This window comes from Talpa europaea (assembly GCF_964194135.1).
Source record: "Talpa europaea genome assembly, chromosome: 4".
Lineage (NCBI taxonomy): Eukaryota > Metazoa > Chordata > Mammalia > Eulipotyphla > Talpidae > Talpa > Talpa europaea.
Window position 1 is genome coordinate 103,657,375 of NC_140070.1, and position 21,968 is coordinate 103,679,342.

Below are 21,968 nucleotides of genomic sequence, written 5' to 3' on the forward strand. Positions count from 1 at the left end.
AAAGATTTGTTTTTTTTTCTAATCCCACATAGGAAAATCTTTAATTTAGCATCAGCAACCCCACGTCCTCCACTCATCGGAACCCAACCAAATTGGTTAGCAGTGACTATATCCCTACTAAGTATCCTGCAAGGTGCCGGACAAGAGAGATGGTAGAGGAGGAAACACACACACCTCAGGACTCCCGCACTAAGGGGCTTACAGCCGGATGGAGAGCAACACCAATGGGCACTAGAGAGTAAGCAGAAGCTCCACGCTGGCTGTGGCTCTGACTTCACCGTTAACCATGCAGAAGAGGGAGAGGCCAGCTGGCTGGAATGGTCAGAGAGGGCTGCTTGCAGGAGGTGAGGCATGGCATAGAGGGGGCTAGAATTGGAAGGGGCATACACAATCCTCTCCTTCTCAGCAAACAAAACTTGGAACCTGGGCAACTGGCAGGGAGAGTCTCTTTCCAACGCATAGAGCATCTTAGACACTCAGTTGGTGCCCCGCTCCCAGGAAGCCAGGGGGCACAGAGGAACCCCTCAAGAAAGAGGCAGTACTCAACAAGAGCAAAATCTGAGGAAATGCAGAAGTGGGGAAAAGGAAGGCAATGACAGCAACATAATGTTCAGAGGTTCTAATAGAGAAGGCAGACACTGGAGAGGGGGTGGGCTGGGCCATGAGGTCCACAGTCAAGGGACTCAGCCGGTTTGACTCTCACAGTTGAACTTCACGTGAACAAGCAATCTCAGCAAGGGTCAGTGCAAGAGGTCCATGGAGCCACAATTAAGGGGACTGCTGAAGGGAGAAGGTGTGCATGCCAAAGGGGCGGGGCTCATCCCCAGGTGGTGATGTCAAGCACACCCTTCTCCCAGAAGCCTTCAGTGGAGTTAGTTACCAGCTAACCAGGCAGAAGGATTATTTTCTACTGAGCCCACCATTCCAGGCTCACCATAGATAACACCTCTCTCTCTCTCTCTCTCAATAGCCAGGCGCACCCAAATGGGTCATGACATCCAACACAAGCTTTGCACCTAGGCCAGGTGGGGGCTGACACCACACACATCTCAGCAGCTCCTTCCCATCCTGTGGAAGGCAGCATTTTGGTTCGGGGTACTTTGGTCACAGAATCAAACTTGCCAGTCTTCCTTCAGGTTCAGGGACATCTGCAGCTCCCATATCCCCAGTCACAGACAACCAGTAGGGTTATCATTTCCCCTCCTTAAGACTAAACAAGGGGTGCCCAGGGTCCACTCCACAACCCTCTACCCAGGATGGGCTAACAAGCCAGCAGTGACTCTCAGGAGGCAGGGTGCCACTGCTCTTACCAGGGCCCTTTAGGCAGAGGGACAGAAGCAAGGGAGGGAGAGAAGGGGGCCTCGCCACAGAATTATCTCCTCCACCACCCTTCCTAACTGGCAACCTAACAGTAATGGCTACAGTTTAAGGCCATGCATGTTACACATAACACAAGGCCATGCCCTGTAAACGAAGACGCTGGGTCTCAGAGAGGGTGAAGAGGCTCCTAGGCACCACACAGGTGAAACTCACGTCTCTGACTTTTTCCAGCACTTGAAAGGAAGTGAAGGTGGGATGTTTCTTTTGAGTCTGGCAGAGGCCTGCCCGCCCCACAATCCAGTCCCTTTGGCCGGTGGGGCCCCTACCTGCTTAAGCAAGAACTGGTCCTGGGCGTTGGTGCGCAGGGCGATGGCCAGGTGGAGGGCAGACAGGAGAACCCCGCTGAGCACAGCAGCTCGCATGCGCACGGGCAGCAGCGTGTAGATGGTGTAGATGAAGAACACCGTCCACCAGATGCCCTCGGAGGCGCTGCGTGGCTGGGGCAGCAGCAGGCCCACCACCTGGACGGCCAGCACCACGGCGATGAGTGCGTAGCAGGCCAGGCCCATGTGGTCCTGGTGGAAGGCTGCGCGGTTGCAGAGCACGGCCATGACGAGGATCACGCCCACGGCCGCGGCCAGCACCGCCAGGTAGGGCAGCTGGACCGGGGGCCGCGCCGCGTGGAAGGCCAACATGACGAGGCACACGAGCACGAGCACTGCCATGAGCATGGTGAGGCTGCTCTGGTTCAGACGGAAGAAGTAGCGCTGGTACAGCCGCTCCAGCTTGTCCGACGGGAACTTCTTGGAGCGGAAGATCTGCAGCAGCGCCAGGCAGCAGGCGCCCAGGGACAGCGCCGCGCCGGGGCCGCCGCCGGAGCCCGCCGAGCTGCCGCCATCCCCGGGCCGGTCTTCGCCCTCGACGGCGCCGGCCTCCAGATCGTCGGCCGCTCGGCCCTTGCCTCGCCGCTCGTCCAGGCCGAGCTCCAGGGAGCGGGGGCGCACCTCGGTCCCGCCCGCGGCCGCGGCCGCCGCCGCCGAGCCCCCGCCGCCGCCCGCAGGGGGCGCCCGGGTGCTGCCCCCGCCGGCCGCGCCCCGCCGCTGCCGGCGGCTGCCCCGACCACAGTCGTCGCCGCCGCGCTCCTGCCAGGCGGACTTGGAGCGGAAGCTGAAGCCGAAGCCCCCGGCCAGGGGGTCGTCGCCGCTCAGCGGGGGGTCGCCGTCGTCGTCGCCGCGCCAGCGGCCGGCCAGGCGCTGCTGCTGCTGCTGCTGCTGCTGCTGCTGCTGCTGCTGCGGGGTCACCGCCCCCCCGGGTTTCTTGGCGGAGCCGCGGGTGGAGCCCCCGGGGGCGTGCGGGTAGCCGTTGGCGCGGGGGTCGGCCTCGCCCCACGCGGAGCGGTGCTCCTGGCCTCCCCGGGACGCGGGCGCCGCTGCGGTCTGCGCCGCGTAGCCCGGGGGGCTCGCGCTTTTGGAGCCGGACATCCCCCCCTCGGCCTCGTCGTCTTCCTCCTCCCCCGGGGGCCGGGGCGGGGGTCTCCAAGGGGACGACGGCCGGCCGAGCAGGGGGACCAGGCTGGGGTCACACGTCTGGGGCGGCCCGGGGCCCTGCGCAGCAGCGGGGCATCTTGGCACCCCCGTCCTGAGCGGAGGAGGAGGGCGGCGGGAGGGCGAGCGGAGCGGCGGGCGCTGCCCCGAGGTGAGGGGCGGCCGAGGATCCGCGTCGGGCGTCCCAGGTCCGAGGGCGAGTTGGCTCCGAGCCGGGGCGGCGGGACTGCTCGGCTGCTGCGCGCGCGCCCCGGGGTGTCCGGACTCCGGCTCGCGTCGGGCTCGCCGAGGACGGGAGTTGCGGGCGAGGCGGGACGGCGAGGTGTCCTTGCGGGCGGCGCCCCCGGGGCTGGCGGTGCCCGGCGCGGCGCTGGCGGAGTCGCCTAAGCGGAGCCCCGCGGCACACGCGGCGAGGCGGCGGCCGGCGCGGCGAGGCTGGGGTCCCGGCGAGGAGCCCGAGCGGGCGCCCTTCCCTCTCCGCGGGCTGGGAGCGAATGGGAGGTGCGGGCGCCTGCCAGCATTATTTTCTTACGAGGGGTGGGGAGGTGGGATAGGGGGTGGAGAGGACGGGGGAGGGGGCGGCGGGCGGAGCAACGGCTCCCGAGCCCCGGGGGGGAGGGTCCTGGAGCCCAGGGGGGCCGTCGCCCGCATCCCCCACCTCCGGCGGCGAGAGTGGAGCGTGGCCCGGGCGAAAGCCGAGCCGAGCCTTCCGCGCGTCCGCGCAGGGGGCGGGGGCGAGGACCGGCTCCCCGGCGCGGCCCTTCCCCTCTCGCCTCCCCCTTCCCCCAAACCCGAGCGGGGCAGGCCGGGACCCGCCGGCCCGAGGGAGCTGCGGTGCCGGCTCCGCAAGCCTCGGGCTCCGCGCAGCCGGCTGCGGACCCGCCGCGGCCGCGCGCAGCAGGACTAGGCGGAGGGCGGGATCCGGCGCAGCGCCGCCGCCGAGCTGCCCCGACGCAGGCGGGCTTCTCCCGGGGAGCGCGGCATCCGGAGATCGAGGGCCGGGGTTCAGAAGCCGCTGGCCGAAAGGGGCCCGCCCAAGAGCCGCTGCGCCCCGGGGGCGCTCCGGGGGGGCCCGCGGGAGCCGGGCTCAGGGCGCGCCATGCACGCCTCGGGCCCTGCGCCGCTCCGGCCGCTCGCGCCGCTCCTCCCTTCTCGCCCGCGTGCCGCCGCCCGAGCGCCCTCCGCATCCCCCCCTTCCGCCGCCCCCCCGCCCCCCCGCCCCCCCGCCCCCCGCGCCTCTCCGGCCTCGGCTCAGAGCGGCGCGCGGCTGCCTCCGCCCCCGGCCGGACCGTGGCCCCCGCCACGGCGCCCCGCCGGCATCCTCGGGCCGGGTCCCGGGAGGCGCCCGGCGGCCGAGGGGGCCTTGGTCCCCTTCCTCACCTAAAATTCTCGCCGCGCCCCCTCCCTCCCTGGCTGCTGAAGCCGAGACTGGCCCGCGGTCCCTTCGCCGGACCTGGCTGGCCCGCGGTCCTCCCTCGCACCCTGTTTGGGTCTGCGCCCCTAGTCCTTGCTCCCCTCTTTTGTATCCCCCTTTAGTCCCCCCCTCATTCAACCCAACTTCAGCCCCCGCGCTGCGCCCCCCTTCCCTGGCCCGGCTCGATTGGCCGCTTCCTGAGCTGTCAGGCTGGAGTCCGGCGCTCTTATTGGGCGATTCTCCGGCCGGGCGGCTGTGCCAAAGGAGGGCGCACTGGGCCGGGGGCGCCCGGGCGGCGACCACGACTGGGAGCGGGAGACCAGATGCCCTGGAGGGGCCGGAGGGGCCCGTGAGCCAGGCCCGGAAATGGACGGGGAAGGCTGAGGATCTCGAAGACCGAGGGAAGCAATGACGGGAAAGATGGAGATGCAGTGGGTGAGGCCGATGTCGCCCGGGTGGGGCCGACCGACCGCTGGGCAGTAACTGAGTGGAGTCCCACAGACAGCGCTGGGAACACCTGGCGCTAGTGAAGAGATCGCTGCCTGTGTATACTTTTATTTTTCTTTAATCTCCTTTGATCCCCGTCAATTACCCAGAGATGTGTAAGTGGGTAGGGCCTGTATGATTCCTCCTAGTTTATAGATGTGGACATTGAGGTTCCAGGAACTTCGTCACTTGCACGGGTCACACAGGTCTCATAACTTGCAATCCAAAGATTTTTCGTTAGCACCAAGCCGCCTTCCCTGCCTAGCAAGGTGTTACAGGGTGGGATGTGGATAGGACCTACGTGGAGGCCCCGCGGGAGTGAGGGTCTCAAAGAATGACCCACCACAGCACAGCACCGGCGACAAAGAGGCAGGAGTGGAGAGCAGGACTTTACTACAGATCAGAGAGGACCTAGACCCGTGGAATGATGTACCTACCTAATTCCCCTTGCTCCTATGCTCTCCTGCTGCAAATTCTGGGGTGGAGAGGGGGAGGTCTAAACCCTGGGAGGGATGGGAAGACCCCACCTCTACCCAGGAAGAAGAAACAGCCTTCACTGTACTCTTCTTCATTCTCCAGCTCTCCTAGCGAGGAGCCTAGAGGTCTGAGTGAGCTTCTCTTTCTCCACTATTCATTTCTGTGGATAGGAAGATAAACCTTACCAGATTGGGAGGAGAAAAATCCAAGAGAGTTCAATAAACCAGCCCTTGAGCGTTCCAGCCTTGAAGTAATCTACCGCTCGCTAAACCAAAAAGCACCATGCATGTAGTCACCAAACATTGATAAGAGCACCCGCTATGTGCAAAACTCTGTGCTGGGTAGTGTGGGGATAGAGAGATGACCAGATTGGCTCCAGAGACAAGCCACCCAACTCCAGTTCAGAGTACTGCTCAGAGTGCAACAGAGATCCAAACTTAGCATCTGTGGGATGCAGAAAGAAGAGGCATTAGTTCCCAGTGTGGGGACCAGAAAAACACTGCGAGTCCAGTAGGGCTAACAGGGCTACCAGGGAAGAATGAATAGAAAGGGAGGATGGATGGGTAGTGTTTCTTAAAGAACTATGTGTAGTTTACTTTCATAACCATTCTGAGGAATATGCAGTTCTTGCCACTATAAAGATGAAAAACTGGGACTTAAAAAATTTAAAAGTTTTCCTAAGGCTCAAGGTTTGCAGCTGAATGTAATCTAAATTCAACCTGCCCTGCACAACTCTGCCATGCAAATATGATGTGGGAGGGACACGCCGGAGAGTCGGCTGCGGTGACAGAGGTCAAATGGCCAGAAGGAGCAAGGTAACTGGGTGCCATCCCTGATACTTTTCTCATTCACCATTCCTTTAACTTTATTCAAGTGTTTAAAATAACCTATCTTGGGCCTCCCCTGGTGGCGCAGTGGTTGAGCGCTGGGCTGCGAAGCTGCCCACAGCCTCTGCAGTGCCGCCGGTCTGATGCCCAGCCGCCGGCAAGGGTCCCACATGGCACGCAGACCTCTCCTGCTGCACCCCCTGCTCTCCTCAGCAGTGTATTTCATCAGTCTGCCTGTTCTGTTCCCCGCTCTGGCTCTGGTGAATTCTCTCACCCTCCCACGCTTCTGACTGTACCCAGTGCATGTATAAATAAATAAATAAATCTTTTAAAATATATATGTTTTAAAAAAATAAATAAAATAACCATCTTATAACAAAAGCCAGGTATGATGAAATCTAGAAAATCTAGAAAAAAACATTCATGATCATACCACTTAAAAAGAACCATTAACATCTTCATTTTTTTTTTTTTTTTTTTTTTTTTAAATATTTATTTATTTATTTATACAAGCACTGTGCACAGTCAGAAGCGCGGGAGGGTGAGAGAATTCACCAGAGCCAGAGCGGGGAGCAGAGCAGGCAGAAGGACCGAAGTACACTGCTGAGGGGAGCAGCGGGCGGCAGGAGAGGTCTGCGCGCCATGTGGGACCCTCCTCCGGTGGCCGGGGAGCAGCCGGGGATCGAACCGGCGCTGCAGAGGCTGCGGGCAGCTTGGCAACCCAGCGCTCAACTGCTGCGCCACCTGGGAGGCCCATCTTCATTTTTTTGTAACAAAATTTGGACTTTTACTCTGTAGTTTTAGAACCTGCCTTTCTCTACTTAGCAAAATTTATGGATGTGGTTTTTTTTTTTTTGAAAAGATTTATTTATGCATACAAGAATTGGGGTATAGAGTTACAGGGGGGTGAGAGGATTCACCAAAGGCAGAGTGGGGAGCAGAACAGGCAGATTTACTGAAATATACTGCTAAGAGGAGCAGCAGGCAAGACAGGAGAGGTCTGCTGAACCATATGTGGATCTGCTCCCTGGCCAGGGATCTGACTCAGGCAGCAGTGATAATAGCGCTGAGACTTAACCCCAAGGCCGCAAGGGAGGTCCCTTTATGGATGTGTTTTTAATGCCAATAAGCATTCATCTATAATATCCATTTTATTGTCTGAACAGAATTCTGTTACATGGATATAGCATAATTTATTTAACCAACCTACTGCTGGACATTTTTCACTGTCACAGCAGTTTATAAAAAGTTTCCACTCTTTAACTGTTATAAACAATGAAAATTTTTGTAGATAAATCTTCACACACATCTTTAATTATATCCTTAGGAGAAATTCCTGCAAGTAGAATTACTGCGTCAAAGATAAACATTATTTTCTCTAAGGTATTTCTGAAATCTGTGTCTTTGGCCCCTGCCTTCCCTCCCAGTTCCAAGCTTCGCCATGTTCACTGGAGACCTCTTAATAAATAGATGGTCTTTGCTATCCACCAGGGCCCCAGATTCAATTTGTCTAAAACTAAGGTTGGGGTGCCCTGGTGGTGCAAGGGGTTAAGTCTCAGCAATATGAAGATCTCCACAGCCACTGCAGCAGGAGTTCCATCCCTGGCCAGGGAGGTGACCCACATGGCGCAGCAGACCTCTCCTGGTTTGTCTCAGCAGTGTATTTCAGTCAGTCTGCCTGTTTTGCTCCCCACTCTGTCTCTGATGAATCCTCTCACCACCCACACCTCTGGCCTGTACCCCAGTTCTTGTGTGCATAAATAAATAAAATCTTTTTTCAAAAAAATGAAACTAAGGTTATTTCCCAAGGAGCTTTCACTTCCCTCTGAATTCTCTCCACAGGTAGAATTACCATCCTCCAAGCTCCCTGAACTTAGAGAGGGTATCTCTCTCCTCCTAGCTCAGACCCCCTCAACCTTTCACATCTGTTTTCCACACTTTCTAGCTACTACCTTCCCTGCTCACCCCCTCCTCTTTCCCTGGACCAATGCTCCCTCCTTGCCTTCCAATCTGCCCTGCACTTTGTTCCCCTTTGATCATACATGTCACTCCCCTACTGAAAACTCCACTGTGCAGCCTCCACCTCCCTGCCAGCTCTCATGTCTAACACTTCCCACCACCACCAACCGCCCTGAACTGCTCCCAAGCCTCTGCAGAGATTAGCTTTTCCCCATCCCTAAAAAAAAACCTTTCTGTCACCTCCACACCCTGCCCCCAGGCTGGTAGGCACTCCCTTCTCTTCAGCTCCCAGCTTACCTGCATCTGTCTCTGTTAAAACACTTGTCACATTTTATTATCTTGACTTATTTTTCCGCAAAGTCTCCACTGTCCCCTGAACTCCTTGAGGGCAAAGTAAATGTCTTACTCATTTTTGTCTTCAGTGCTTAACCTGGTGCCCAGCACACAGGAGGTTGGTTCCCCTTAGTGTTTGTTGGATAAATGAGTTAAATCAGGAAGAGTGCGGAACGGCATCAGAGGTTAGGGGGAGTGGTTGGCAGGGAAGGATGGCACCAGCAACAGTGGGTGAATATGGAAACAAGTGTTGGGCTCTTGACTTCAGTGGATGGCAGCCTTCACTTTAAAGACAACAAAGAGGCCCTGAATTGGGAGACAGGAGGGTCTGGTTCCATGATGTTTGGGGAGGCAAATTCTAGCAAAGATATAACCACATGGATTGGAAAAGCAAAACTGAACAGTTGGAAAGCCTAAAAGAGACAGGGGTGGAATGGTACCATTGACTGGAAGACTGACCAGGAAGCCCAGCGGTCAGCCCCTACGTGAAGGAGCGGTCCTCCAGGCCAGAAGAAAACCAAGAAAAAAGTGGAGCACAGGAACAAAAGGCAGAGGTTTTAAGGACTAACTCCAGATTATGCACCTGGCTGTTGTCATCAGATTGGAGTTGACCCAAGGACTGACTACCTCTCTCAAACTTGAAGAAGTGTGATGGGGATGCACCCCAGGCACAGCAGGCTCTTTGGGAGACCTGCAAACATCTACCCCTCTAGCCATTCACTTGTCCTTAAGACTTCTTTCTCATCCCTTAGACTTTTTGGGGAACTCTGTTTCTATTTTAGAAATTAGAATATTAACATTCTAGAATATTTAGAAATGTTTGTAAAAACAGACATCGTAATACTCCCTTACCTAAAAATACCTTCCCCAACACTGCTTATAATTCCACCATTAGATAGTCATGATCTGAGATGGCAATTATTCCCTTAAAATGAATGCTGAAGAGGCTCCCTAGAGGCGCAAGGGGTTAAGCACCGCACTATGAAGCAATCCTCAGCCTCTGCAGCAGGAGTTCCATCCCCAGCCCGCCAGGGAGCATCCCACATGGTGAAGCAGACCTCTCCTGTCTCGCCTGCTGCTCCCCTCAGCAGTGTATTTCACTCAGTCTGCCTGTGTTCTGTTCCCCACTCTGTCTCTGGTGAATCCTCTCATCCCCTGCATCTCTGGCCTGTACCCCAGCTCTTGTATGCATAAATAAATAAATCTTTAAAAAATAAAATGAATGCAGAAAATCTAGAAAAAGAAATTAATTAATGGTTGCTCAGACCAGAGAGGAGTTGGAATGGGGAGTGATGTCAGATGGGTATCAGATTTCTTTGTGGGGTCATGAAAATGTACTAAAATGAATTATGGAATTATGGTGATGATTGCACAACTCAATAAATTACTAAAAACCACTGAATTGCACACTTTAACCCAACAGGGTGAACTTTAAGACAAAATAAATATATCTAAATAAAGTGGCTAAAAAATAAGCTCAGATACCCCTGGGGAATCAAGGATTTATGTCAGAACTGTCAATTACCAGGTCTGTGTGGATCAGTTTAATCAGCACTAGTTTAATCCCCACTCGTGTCTTCTAAGGTTTGGGCACTAAGTGAAAGGGTGTTGAGAAATAGTGATGAATTAGGGAGGTGAGAACATTTGGAACCAATGAGCATTTGTGTAGGCAAATGGAACCCAAACAGGACAGGGTTGCCTAGAAGTGGAGCAGGTAGGACAAAGGTAGGAACGAAAGCCAGGGCCTCCCTGGTGGCACAAGGGGTTAAGCACAGCATTGTGAAGCTATCCTCAGCCTCTGCAGCATGAATTTGATCCCTGGCCTGCCCACCAGGCGCAGCAGACCTCTCCTGTCTCACCTACTGCTCCACTCAGCAGTGTATTTCAGTCACCCTGCTTGTTCTGTTCCCCGCTCTGTCTCTGGTGAATCCTCTCACCTGCACCCCCACCCCCCACCTCTGGCCTGTACCCCAGTTCTTGTATGCATAAATAAATCTTAAAAAAAAAAAAAAAAGAAATGCAAGCCAGTTGTGGGCCTACCTGGTGTGGTGCAGAGGTTAAAGTCACAGTGGTATCAAACTATCACCAGCCACTGCAGCATGAGTTCAATCCCAGCCAGGGAGCTACCCGCATGGCACAGCAGAACTCTCCTGTCTTGCCCACTGCTCCCCTCAGCAGTGTGTTTCAGGAGTCTGCCTGTTCTGCTCCCCGCTCCGTCTCTGGTGACCCCTCTCATCCTCCCCCCACCCCAGCACTTATATGCATAAATAAATAAAAAATAAATCTTTAAAAGGGAAAAAAAAGAAATGAAAGCTTGTTAGGAATTGGGATCAAAAATGAACTTTGCCCTCTGCAGTTTTGCCCCGGAGAGCCCTACCCTGTAATGAGGTCTTCAAAAGAAGTTAAGGAACTGTAAGAACCCAAGATTTTCTCTAGGGCGAAAGAATTTTTAAGTTCTTCTTGGTCACATCATCAGGTAGAAATAATGATGACAAAGTTTGTCAACCTCCCCTGGATATTTGCCTTTTGAGAGCAAACCTCACACTTCATGCTAGATGACTACTTTTCCCGCAAGGAACTAACTTCGTATTGTCTCCAAATCAGAGGGCAGGTAACAGGTTGGGGCATTGGGCATCTTGAGGGTCAATTGGTCGTTGCTGGAGACTAAACCAGCCTGCACTCCAACCCATCCCCTCCAGGAGCTCTGACAAGGAATCAAGGACATCAGCTCTCTTATTCTAGAACTCTGGTTTCCTTGGCTTGAAAAGCAAACATCTTTGATTTTATATTTGCTATTGTCCAACTAGGGAACTGGACCCCGGTTGTGTCAAGCCCCTACACTCCCCTCCAAATCTTTAGTCCCCAGAGAACAGGAAATACACAGAGCACTCAGGTTGTAGCTGAGGTTGAAAGGGCTGATAACAGCATGATCTGCCACTCTCCCAGGTGTTGACATTTGCATTTTAAAGGAGGCAGTTCATGCCTTCAGCTATAGGGGTGACTAATAGGTTCTTTCATTGCTACTGAGGTAGGTGGGAGTTGCTTTATGGCCCAAAGCCTTTCAATGCCCACTAGTCACAACACAGGATTGCACCTGCTTGGTTGCTGTCAGCCCTTTGGACACTAATTCACACAGTCCTTGCTTTTTACCTTAGTTCTAATCCTCGATTTTGCTTTCCTTCTTGTACCTTCTCCTGAATCCTTTTTTTCCTAAAAATCTGGGAATACCCTGTGAGTCATTTATTCTTTCAACACACAAAAACTGATTACCCATTTCAAGCAGAAAACTATGTTGGGTACAGTTGAGTGGGGTGCTGGGGGGATATACAAAGAAGTATACAGCAAGATGCCACCCCTAAGTCAGAGATGAGGAAATCACCAAAAGAGCTTAGAGGATAGCACTGTGTCTGCAGAGATGGGCTGCGCAGCTTATGCTGAGTCTTGAACATGCCAAACAAGAGGCTGTGCATTTATAGGAGAAAAACAGTCCTAGAGACTGGGTGGAGTAAGAGAGAGAAGTGACTGTGACTATGTACAGGATCTGGATATACAAGGCTGGATGGACTTATAATGATTTAGGTCATTCCTCTAATTGGAAACGACCAAATAACGTATGGTCCTATTTAAACAAAACATCTAAAAGAGGCAAATCTATTCAAACAGAAAATGAATGAGTAGTTGGGTGGAGCTGGGGAGGAGGGGGAAAGATGGGAAGTAAACGGGATGATGGAAACTGATCTAAGATTGTGGTAATGGTGCCACAACTTTATAAATATAGTAAAGATGATCAAATTTCACACTTTAACATTATTTCACACTTTAACACCATAAGACAAACTATATGGTACATACGTTATATTTCTTTCTTTTTTCTTTTTAAAGATTTATTTATTTATTTATACAAGCACTGGGTACAGTCAGAAGCGCGGAAGGGTAAGAAGATTCACCAGAGCCAGAGCGGGGAACAGAACAGGCAGACTGACGAAATACACTGCTGAGGGGAGCAGCGGGTGGCAGGAGAGGTCTGCGCGCCATGTGGGACCCTCGCCCGGAGGCTGAGGATTGAACCAGCTGCTGGGCAGCTTCACAGCCCAGCACTCAACCGCTGCTCCACTGGGGAGGCCCCATACATTATATTTCAATAAAAGTGGTAAACATGGGGAAGAATAGGGTCCAAAAAGACTATTTCTTCAGTAGCCCTGCTTCACAGTTAGAGACAGAATATTCTAGTTTTAGTTCTTTGTCTTTTCCTGCATAAAGACTCATGTTAAGGTAAATTTTCAAGGTCCGTCCGCGCGCGCGCGCGCGCGTGTGTGTGTGTGTGTGTGTCTGTGTCTCTTTAGTTAAGAAACCACATAATGATCAAAGTTATTAAATAAACTCATATTAATCTCAAAGCATTTACACATTTTAGGAAAATGGTTCCGTATTTGCACAGGAAGCATGTTTATTATGCCTTCAGACAGGGCTTAGTGGCCCCCTTTCAAGATCTCCTTGGTCCTTTGGCATCCTCAGCTCACAGGTTTGGAGTCCAGGTTCATGCTCTCCCTAGGTGGGTTTGATTCAGCTTCTGGGTGAGTCAAATGCTAATGGGTGGGGGCCCATTAGCAGAAAGTGTGATACAATCTCTACCCAGGATATTTCTGCCTCTTCAGCTGCTCAGCCAAAATGGCGCCTTCTCCTCCCAAACCAATAGACTTTGCTGAGCACAGATCAGCACAGAAGATAGCTGGAGCCATGCTGGTTGGCAGACACTCATCTCTAGCAAATGTAATTAAAGGCAGCAGCAAGTAAGTGCCTATTAATTTTTCATTAGAAAAGTCAAAGGCAACCTTCTTGGAAGGCAGCATTATTGAACTTCAGATTTGGTAGTTAAAGACAGACTTTCTCCACCATGTGCACACCCCTTCTGTGAGTACACGCACACACACACATGCACACACATGCACACAGTGAGGTCACATCTCCTTATTAGGAGAGAGTCAGACAAGCAGCTCATATTCTTCAGAGGTCATTTTGTCCCATCCCCTATCTCAAATTATCCCAGTGGCAATCGGCACACGTAACTGACTACGTATCTGGACCTTATACAATTTACTGATGTCTCCCCCAAACTGTTTAATGTTTTTTTAGTTGGAACCTTATTTTAGATGCCTGTGGGGAGATTACTACTCATCATGCACTATAGTAAATCCTTCCGAAAAGAAAACACAGTGCTTACTCTGTTTGTTTTGTAAGCCTGGGGCAGGACTGTGAGGTAAGAAGCAGAGGAGCTTGTCTGGGGCCTATCTGCCCCTAACAGCTGACTCTATTGGCGGGCAGGGCTGATTCATTTGGTGTGTTAGCTCATCTCCTCCCTTTTCTTCTCGTGCCTCCTTTCTAAGGTGTCCCAGGCTACACAGAGAAGGACTGAGGAGAAGAGAGCTGTTTTTAGTCAGAATTCCAGAAGGTTCTACACCAGCTCTACCACTTTCCAATTGTGTGATGTCCAACAAGGCATTTCGCCTCTCTGAACCTCAGTCCCAGCAAGGACTGAGGTTCCCCTAATAATGTTTCCCTAATCCCGCTGATGACTTCTGATGAGGCTCAGGACAATGATATAAAAGTCCTTTTCAAATTATTTACCTTCACACAAAACGGGAGCTCTTAATTCTTAGTAACAGTGAATTGATAAATTTGTTCTTAGTAAATCCAGATTTTCACTGAAGAAGTTAGCATGGGACAAGGTACATCTCCGGGTCTTGACCCTTGCATACATCTGTGGATGACTGTGATAAATATTTCTATGTCTGTGCTGAGTGTACCAGCTCCTCAGTAGTCTGTGGGATCTGCTCTTTCATCTTTGTTGTGTTCAAAGCAGAGCCCCCAGGGCCATGGAGATGAGGTCTCTGTTCTCAAAGACTTTGCCTCTTTTGGGATTCTGACAGACTGCAGTCAGTCTGCCAGGCAGACTGGAGAGCTGCTCTCCCCTCCACACCCTCCCGCAGACGTGGGCGGTGATTAGAGTGGCCGAACCCAGCCTGAGTGGGAGTGAATGCTGTTTCTCTTCCCAGTGGCCGCTCTGCTTGGCCGTGGAATGGACTCACCCAGTCTCCGCATTTGAATCTGTGATCAGGGATAGCAGGCCAAGCTATGCTAGAGAGCATGCTGGGGCTGGCTGACCTTGCCTACACGGAGATAATCTCTCTCCCTGGCAACAAGCAGGGGCACTAGGGGAGTGTGACAGATTGTGAAATCCTGGGACTGGGCTTTCTAGAATTACTTAAAAAGAGAAAATAGTAACAATACCTTGCATTTGTATATTGCTTTTAAAAAGAAAGAAAGCAGACTTAATAAACTATTCAAGGAGAAGGGAGCTTTGGAATTGTCTGGTAGAAAGAAACCAGGTGGGTAAAAAATGTATTGTCTTATTTTTATCCACTCAATCACAATGAGAGTGTTGGGAGAAATCCTTTTTTCTCCCCCCACCCCCACTCCTGATGGAGACGCAGAAGAAGAGAGAAGCGAAGTGACTTGCTGGCTATCACACAGCATTTAACCTAACTTTCTTGACCTTTTTTGTCAACCCTGAGCAAGCAGAGATGAAGTTAAATGACCTAACAGTTTTCTTTGTCTGCTGAGATCTGCCATGTAGACAGCTCTTCCTGAGTCAGGCTTTGTACTTGGTGCTCTAGGCATTCAGGAATATCCCACAACCTACAGGTTTAAAAGCAATAAAGAAGCACAGAAGTGGGCCTCCCTTGTGGTGCAAGGGGTTAAGACAACCTTTGAAGCTATCCACAGCCACTGCAGCACGAGTCTGATCCCTGGCTGGAGAGTGACCCACATGGCGTGACAGACCTCTCCTGCCTCGCCCGCTGCTCCCCTCAGCAGTGCATTTCAGTCAGTCTGCCTGTTCTGTTCCCCACTCTGTCTCTGGTGAATCCTCTCACCCCTGCATCTCTGGCCTGTACCCCAGTCCTTGTATGCATAAATAAATAAATCTTAAAAAAAAAAAGTACAGAAGTAAAGTACTTTGCATCCTCTTGCAAATTACCTGTCTGAGGTGAGGTCACTAACCTTTAAGCAAGGCAGGACCAGACTCAAAGACAGGAAGGGGGCAGGGGTGCTATTTCTGTTGCCTCAGGTCTCTGAGTTAGATTTAAGAGGTCTGCAAACACTGGTCAGAGTTTTGTTGAAGTATAGTCACAGTCATTTATTTATTGCCTCAGCCTGCTTTTTTTTTTTTTTTTAAGATTTATTTATTTATACAAGAGCCGGGGTACAGTCCAGAAGCCAGGGAGGGTGAGAGAATTCACCCGAGACAGAGCAGGGAGCAGAACAGTCAAGGACTGAAATACACTGCTGAGGGGAGCAGCAGGAGAGTCAGGAGAGGTCTGCCACGACCTGTGGGAATCTCCCTGCTGGCCGGGAATTGAACCCACACTGCAGAGGCTGCAGACAGCTTCACAGCGCTGTGCTCAACCCGCTGCGCCACCAGGGAAGTCCAACTCCCGGCCTGCTTTTGCACATGACAGAGTTGAATAGTTATGACAGTTAAATGGCCCACAAGCCTAAAATCTTTACAATCTGGTCTTCTAAGAAATGTTTTCTGTCTCACATCATACACATCCAAAAATTAACTCAAAATTTACCTAAGTGTAAAACAAAACTATAAGTAGAGTAGACAGTTAAATTGTGAACTTGGGTTAAATTGGACTTCATCAACAGTAAGAATTGCTCTTCAAAAGAATTGTTAAATGAATGAAAAGACAAGCAAAAGACTGGAGAAATTATTTGTAGTTCACATCTTTGATTGATGATTTGTATGCACTATCTATAAAGAACACTTTATAATGAGAAAATAACTCAATAAAAATGGGGAAAAGATCTGAATGGCAAGTTCACTAAAAATGGATGAAGATACACAGATAAGGACAAAAAAGTTGCTCAATGTCATTAGCTTTTAGGGAAACACAAATTAAAACCATAATGAGATACTACTATATACCTAACAGAATGGCTAAAATTAAAGTGTGTTTGTTGAACATACCAAGTGTTGAAAAGGACAGGGAGCAACTGGAACTCTTTCTCTTATAGTGCTTGTGGGAATGTGAAAAAGTACAACCACTTTGAGAAACAGTATGGCAGTGTCTTAGAAAGGTAAGCATGTATATACCATATAATCCATTCATTTCACGCCTAATTATTTACCCAAGAAAAATGAAAACATGTAAGTATATATTTACACAAAGACCTGTTCATTAACATTTATAACAGCTTTATTCATAACTAGAACCAATCCAAATATAATCAACAAATGAATATACAAATTGTACTATACCCATGCAATGAAATACTACTCAGCAGCAAAAAAGGATGAACTATTTTTTCATTCAAATGATGTGAGTAAACCTCAAAATGATTGTAATAATTATCCTGAATGGGAAAAGTCACACAAGAAATAGTACATACTGTATGAGCCCATTAGAAAAAAAATCTAGAAAATGTAAACTAATTTATGGTGACATAAAATAGATCAGTGGTTACCTAATATTGGCAGGGGGGCCCTGAGAGAGCAAGAGAAATTGACTGCAAAGGGAAACTTCCTGGGGGGGGGGTGATGGTGACAGATAGTTATTGGCTTGGTTGTGGTGATGGTTGTGTGTGTATATCAAAACTACCACACTGTACATTTTAAATATATGCAGTGTATTGCATGCCAGTATGCCTCAATAAAGCTACATTTTTAGAAGAAAAAAAATCCTGAGGTTGTTATTTCTTTCTTTAAAAAAAATCTGGGTGGGTTAAAGCAGCCAGCCCATTCCCCAAGCTTTGTTTTCCTTATTCTCACCACGATGGTCTATCTCAGTGTCCACTCTCCTCCAAAGCTTTCCCTCCATCACAGGTGCTCCTGGGTATTGAATTGTGTAGCGGTATTGAATTGTGTGAGATGGGCACCAGGAGCCTACCTCTTCATGTTAATAGGATCATTGTTACTGTTGAACCAATCTCATATTTCTAAGAGAGTCTATGCTTGCCTCTACCCTGTCATTGATCACTCTACTGGTGAGAGTTAATTGCAGAGAATGGAATCTATTTAACTAGTTGAAGCAGGAATGTATTAAAATATGCCGGAGACAAGTTCAAGGAGGAATTTGTCAGCCATTTCTGCATATGGGAATTACTTCAGAATGTGGGGAAGTCTCTGACTATAAAATGATCAAATCTACAGGGCCTTTTTAATGATGTCTTCCCCAACCACATCATAATTTCCCAAATCCTCCCCTTGTGAAATTGCTAGTAAAACTCAACTGAAACCAGAGCCCCCAGGATAAAAGAATGTTTCTAGGCCTGGAATAGGAAAAGGACAAGCGGAACCTCGAATGCCTCACTGGGCTAGAAAGCAAAGATGCCCTCGAAAATTAGTGGGGACGTGTCAAGAGAAGACGGTCTTTGAATGACTAAAACCAAACAACAGATATGTTAACAAGGTCCCAAGCAGTGATTCCAGGCCCACTCCAGGAAGGCTGTGGTGTGCAGTAGACAGCTCCCAGGTAGGACCTGGATGTGGACCTAAGATAGAGCATCAGCCTCCATGGGAAATCTTTGTGGAAGCCCCCAGAAAAATATCCTGGTGGAAATCAGGAGGCCTGGGATCTAGGCTGACTCTGCTGCTATCTGGTCTTATATCTGCCCCTGGGCAGATCTTTTCCTTTTCTGAGCCTTGATCATGGGTGCTCAATAATGGGGAAAGAGTGAACCCTATGTATTTTCAGGCTAAAAGGTGCCAGTATTAGGGATGAAGGCACCTACAGTAATTCTACTTTTATTGTTTTATGTTTGGGCAATGCTAATTCTCAGCTGACAATCTCAGGAGGGCAGAAAATAGCCACTCCTCTGTTTCCTACATTTTCTAAATTTAGGAATTATTTAGGAATATTTCGTAAGTTTTTTAGGAATTATGAATATTTGCTAAATTATTTAGGAATAAATAATATTTCTTAAATCATTTAAGCACTAGGAATTTTCTAAATTCCTGAATTAATTTCTGACTCCCAGAAGCTGGGTGAAATGTTTACCCCTAAATATTCTCTCAGGCAGTATCTCCCTTTTGGGACACAGGGGCCCACTAACAGCCACATTCATGTTCAGTGGTCCCCTGGATCCACTGGCTGCTGGTTCAGTGGCACTCCTTGGAAAGTTAATTGATAATCCCCTCTGCCTTTCTCTTTCTCATCCCACAGACCCTCTCTCTAGCTTGTCCTCCATTCTGGGAAAACCCTTTCTAGCCTAGGGGAATTCATTTTGTGTTTCCTTAAGATAAATTCAGTCTACGCCAGTGTTATGGGTTGAATTATGTCCCCCTCAAAGTTATGTTGAAACCCCAAGCCCCCTCAGAATGTGACCTTATTTGGAGAGTGAATTCTTTACAGAGATAATTGAGTTAAAATGAGGACATTTGGGTGGCCCCAATCCAAAATGACTGGTGTCCTTATTAGAGGAGGAAATTTGCATACAGACCAGCATGGAGGAAGAGACAGACAGAAGATGATCTTCTATAAGCCAAGGAGAGAGGCCTGGAACAAAAAGTCCCCTCAGAAGGAACCAACACTTGTTCTCCTATCTGTAGCCTCCAGAACCACGAGACAATACATTTCTGTTGTTTAAGCCACTTCGATTCAAAATGCTTTGTTTGCAGCTCTAGCAAATGGATACAGATTTGTTCTCCCTCTTTTATCTCCCTTGCAAACCTTTTAAGTTCTCCTAGATATTACTAGTTCTCACATCTGCTTGAATTGAAAAAGATAGGGAGGAAAACAAAAGTTAATATTTCATAATTTCATTCAGCTACACAAACAAGGTTTTATTTGAGCAGAGAATCAGAGACTGAAAACAGCTTAAAAATCACTGGGCTGACAAGTTGATGATTATTGTCATTGGGTGATGGGTCCATGGGGGTTCCCTGTACTCTCCCTACTTGTGTGTGCATTTGAAATTTTCCATGATAAATCATTAAAAAGGGAGAAAGAGATGTAAAAATCTCTTATATCTCTGGGACAAAGATGGCCTGCACTTCTACATCCAGAGTTCCATCACGGCATCCTCACCCCTGCTAGCCAGACTCTGCTGACATCATCAAGAGCCACCCCTAGGCTCCAACCCCCATTTCTGCCATAACCACCAGAGCTGGTGGCTGTCTTTACCTGGAAGTGTCCTTTCCCCAAGTAGCTGAGCAAAGCAAGAGCAGTGGCAGACCCTCCTGGTCCAGCACCCTGCAGGCCCATCAGCCCTGGCTGCCTGGCCGCCTGGCCACATACTGGGGACAGTTCCTCACTGAAATCAGCACCTCTATCCTCCCAGGACTATTTCCCTTGGATCCTATTATCACCATTAAATTCCCCAACTCTGCCCCTCTGCAGGGCAGCAGTCTTCCTGCCTGCCCGTGACCTGTACCATGCCGGGACTTCTCTTCACTGACCTCCCTCAGCAGAGGCAGCTCTCCTCAAGGCCGCCCGCCTGCCACCGTGCAGGCCTCTCTCAGCAAACCTGTACCTTTTGGAGCAGCTCTTTCTGCCCGCTTGTGTCTATGCAAGTCCTTTATTCTTCTGTCCCTGACCCTAACAAACCTGTTCTTTAAATATAAAAATAAAATAAAATAAAATAAAATAAAATACCAAATAACTACTCAAATATTATTAATGAGCTTTCAAATTATTTTTTGTGACCCAGCTAGGGCGGCACTTTCTCAGCATTCCCCTTCACCAAAAAGCCCTCTGACTCCCAAGGCTGGGTCAGGGTGGAAAAACCCAGAGAAACCAGATTAGTTATGGTTTTTAAATGATTTCAGATATTACTGGTTTAGGTACTGTGGTCAAGTAGTCATTAAATGGTAGCTTAATAGTGCTGCGCTTCCTCATGTCCCATTTCAGGGGCCACCATTTCTTCCCTTTTAATTCACTTCTTCCTTTAGAGTCAACACCAATGTTGACATTTCCACAGAAAAAATGAGAAAAGGAAAATGAGGTTTTATGGGACTGATTTATTGAAATTTAAGTAAACTGTCCTTTTATTTTACCACTATGTTCTTCCTATTTTTTGGTCTTAAAATTTTCTTTCATGAACTGGTGGTATCAGTGTATCACAATAAATCAATCAGGGTTGCATTGCAGGTACAACAATCACTCCAGCTGTTTCCAGCAGAAAAAAATTTAATACAGGATACTCAAATATTATTCTAATTCATTGGAAGGGCTGGTGGAGTGGGCACAGCTAGGCTTCTGGGGATGTTTCCCAATATGGTAGAACTGGCTCACCAAAGACAGGGCCATCTCTGTCAGAAATCAGGCATCTGGGGCTTTGGAAGCCACTGTCGAAATCTCCCAGCTCCAGGACCACATCACCTGTAACCCATCTGGCTCTCCCCACCAAAATGGGTGCCTCATGTCTGCCTCATGACACTCATAAAACTAGAGCTGTTACTGCCACCCCGGAAGAACCAAACTGCTTTATCCTTGAGCTATCCAGGAGATTCAGCAGTAGCAGCAAAAGCACACACTGGTCAAACTTGGCTCCCCAGTCTCATGCCAGCAAAGGGCAGGCCGTGCACAGACCTGGGGTGTAGGGCCTGCTCCAGGGGACATGGAGCTGCTTGGACCCAGCTGCAGTATCTGTCACAGATGGTACTTTGCTTTGTTTAAATGGGCAATTCCGTGGCTGAACTCCCACCCTTTGCCCACTAATGAAATTAAAAATCCTGGAATGGGGAGAATCAAACTCCAGTATAGCCCCACCCAAGACAGAAATTAGACTCATACCCAAGAGTCCAAGAAACAGAAGCACTCCTCCTCACTTGTCATCGAGAAATACAAATTTAAATCGCAATTAAATCATGATGAAAATCATCACTACACACCCATTAGAATGACTAAAACAACAAAAAAAGCCACAACATCAAGTGTGTGCCAGCGTGTGGAGCAGAGAGCTCTCCTGTTCACTGCTGGTAGGGATGCATTACTAGCACCGATGCCTTGGGACAGTATATGGCAGTACCTGCTGAAATTGCAAGTAGATGATCTCTGACCTAGTAATTCTACCATAAATCCATCAAATAAAAATATGTACAGCACCACTATTTTTAAAAGACCCAAAGTGAAGATAACCCCAAGGTTCATCTACAGTTAAATGAAGAAATGAATTGGACTCTCTTCACACAGTGGAACACTACAGAACTATGAGAACCAACAAAGCACAATTTTATATAATCGCATGGGTGAATATCACAAACATTGTGTTGATCCAAAAATGACACAAAAGAGGGCACATCACTTATTTCCTTTGAAATGAAGCCCAAAAGCAGGATCCTAGAAGGTAGCACAGTGGTTCTTCTTCCTGGGGGATAGCAGTGGAAGGGACACGATTCTGGGGTGTTTATTTCTTGATCTGGATGCCTGTTACACATGAGCTCACATTGTGAAAATTCATCTTCAGTACACTTATGATACAAACACTTTTAATGCATATATATTCAATAAAATTTACAAAGTAGATTAATGAATAAGGAAAAAATATATATGTATTCATATACATATATATAGTCATGTGTCCCTTAATAGAAACATATTCTGA

General features: G+C 49.4%; 1 protein-coding gene across 2 annotated transcripts in view; it reads right to left on the bottom strand.

Annotated features, from left to right (window-relative positions):
- ADCY5 (adenylate cyclase 5) overlaps positions 1-2,801 on the bottom strand; it is a gene marked incomplete at both ends in the record, with an annotated part of 136,896 nt that extends 134,095 nt beyond the window's left edge. For both annotated transcript variants that reach the window (XM_084231714.1, XM_084231713.1), the window contains one exon: positions 1,647-2,801. In XM_084231714.1, the coding sequence (XP_084087840.1) occupies positions 1,647-2,801 (1,155 nt within the window). The remainder of the gene's footprint in view (positions 1-1,646) is intronic.
- Positions 2,802-21,968: the final 19,167 nt, after the last annotated feature.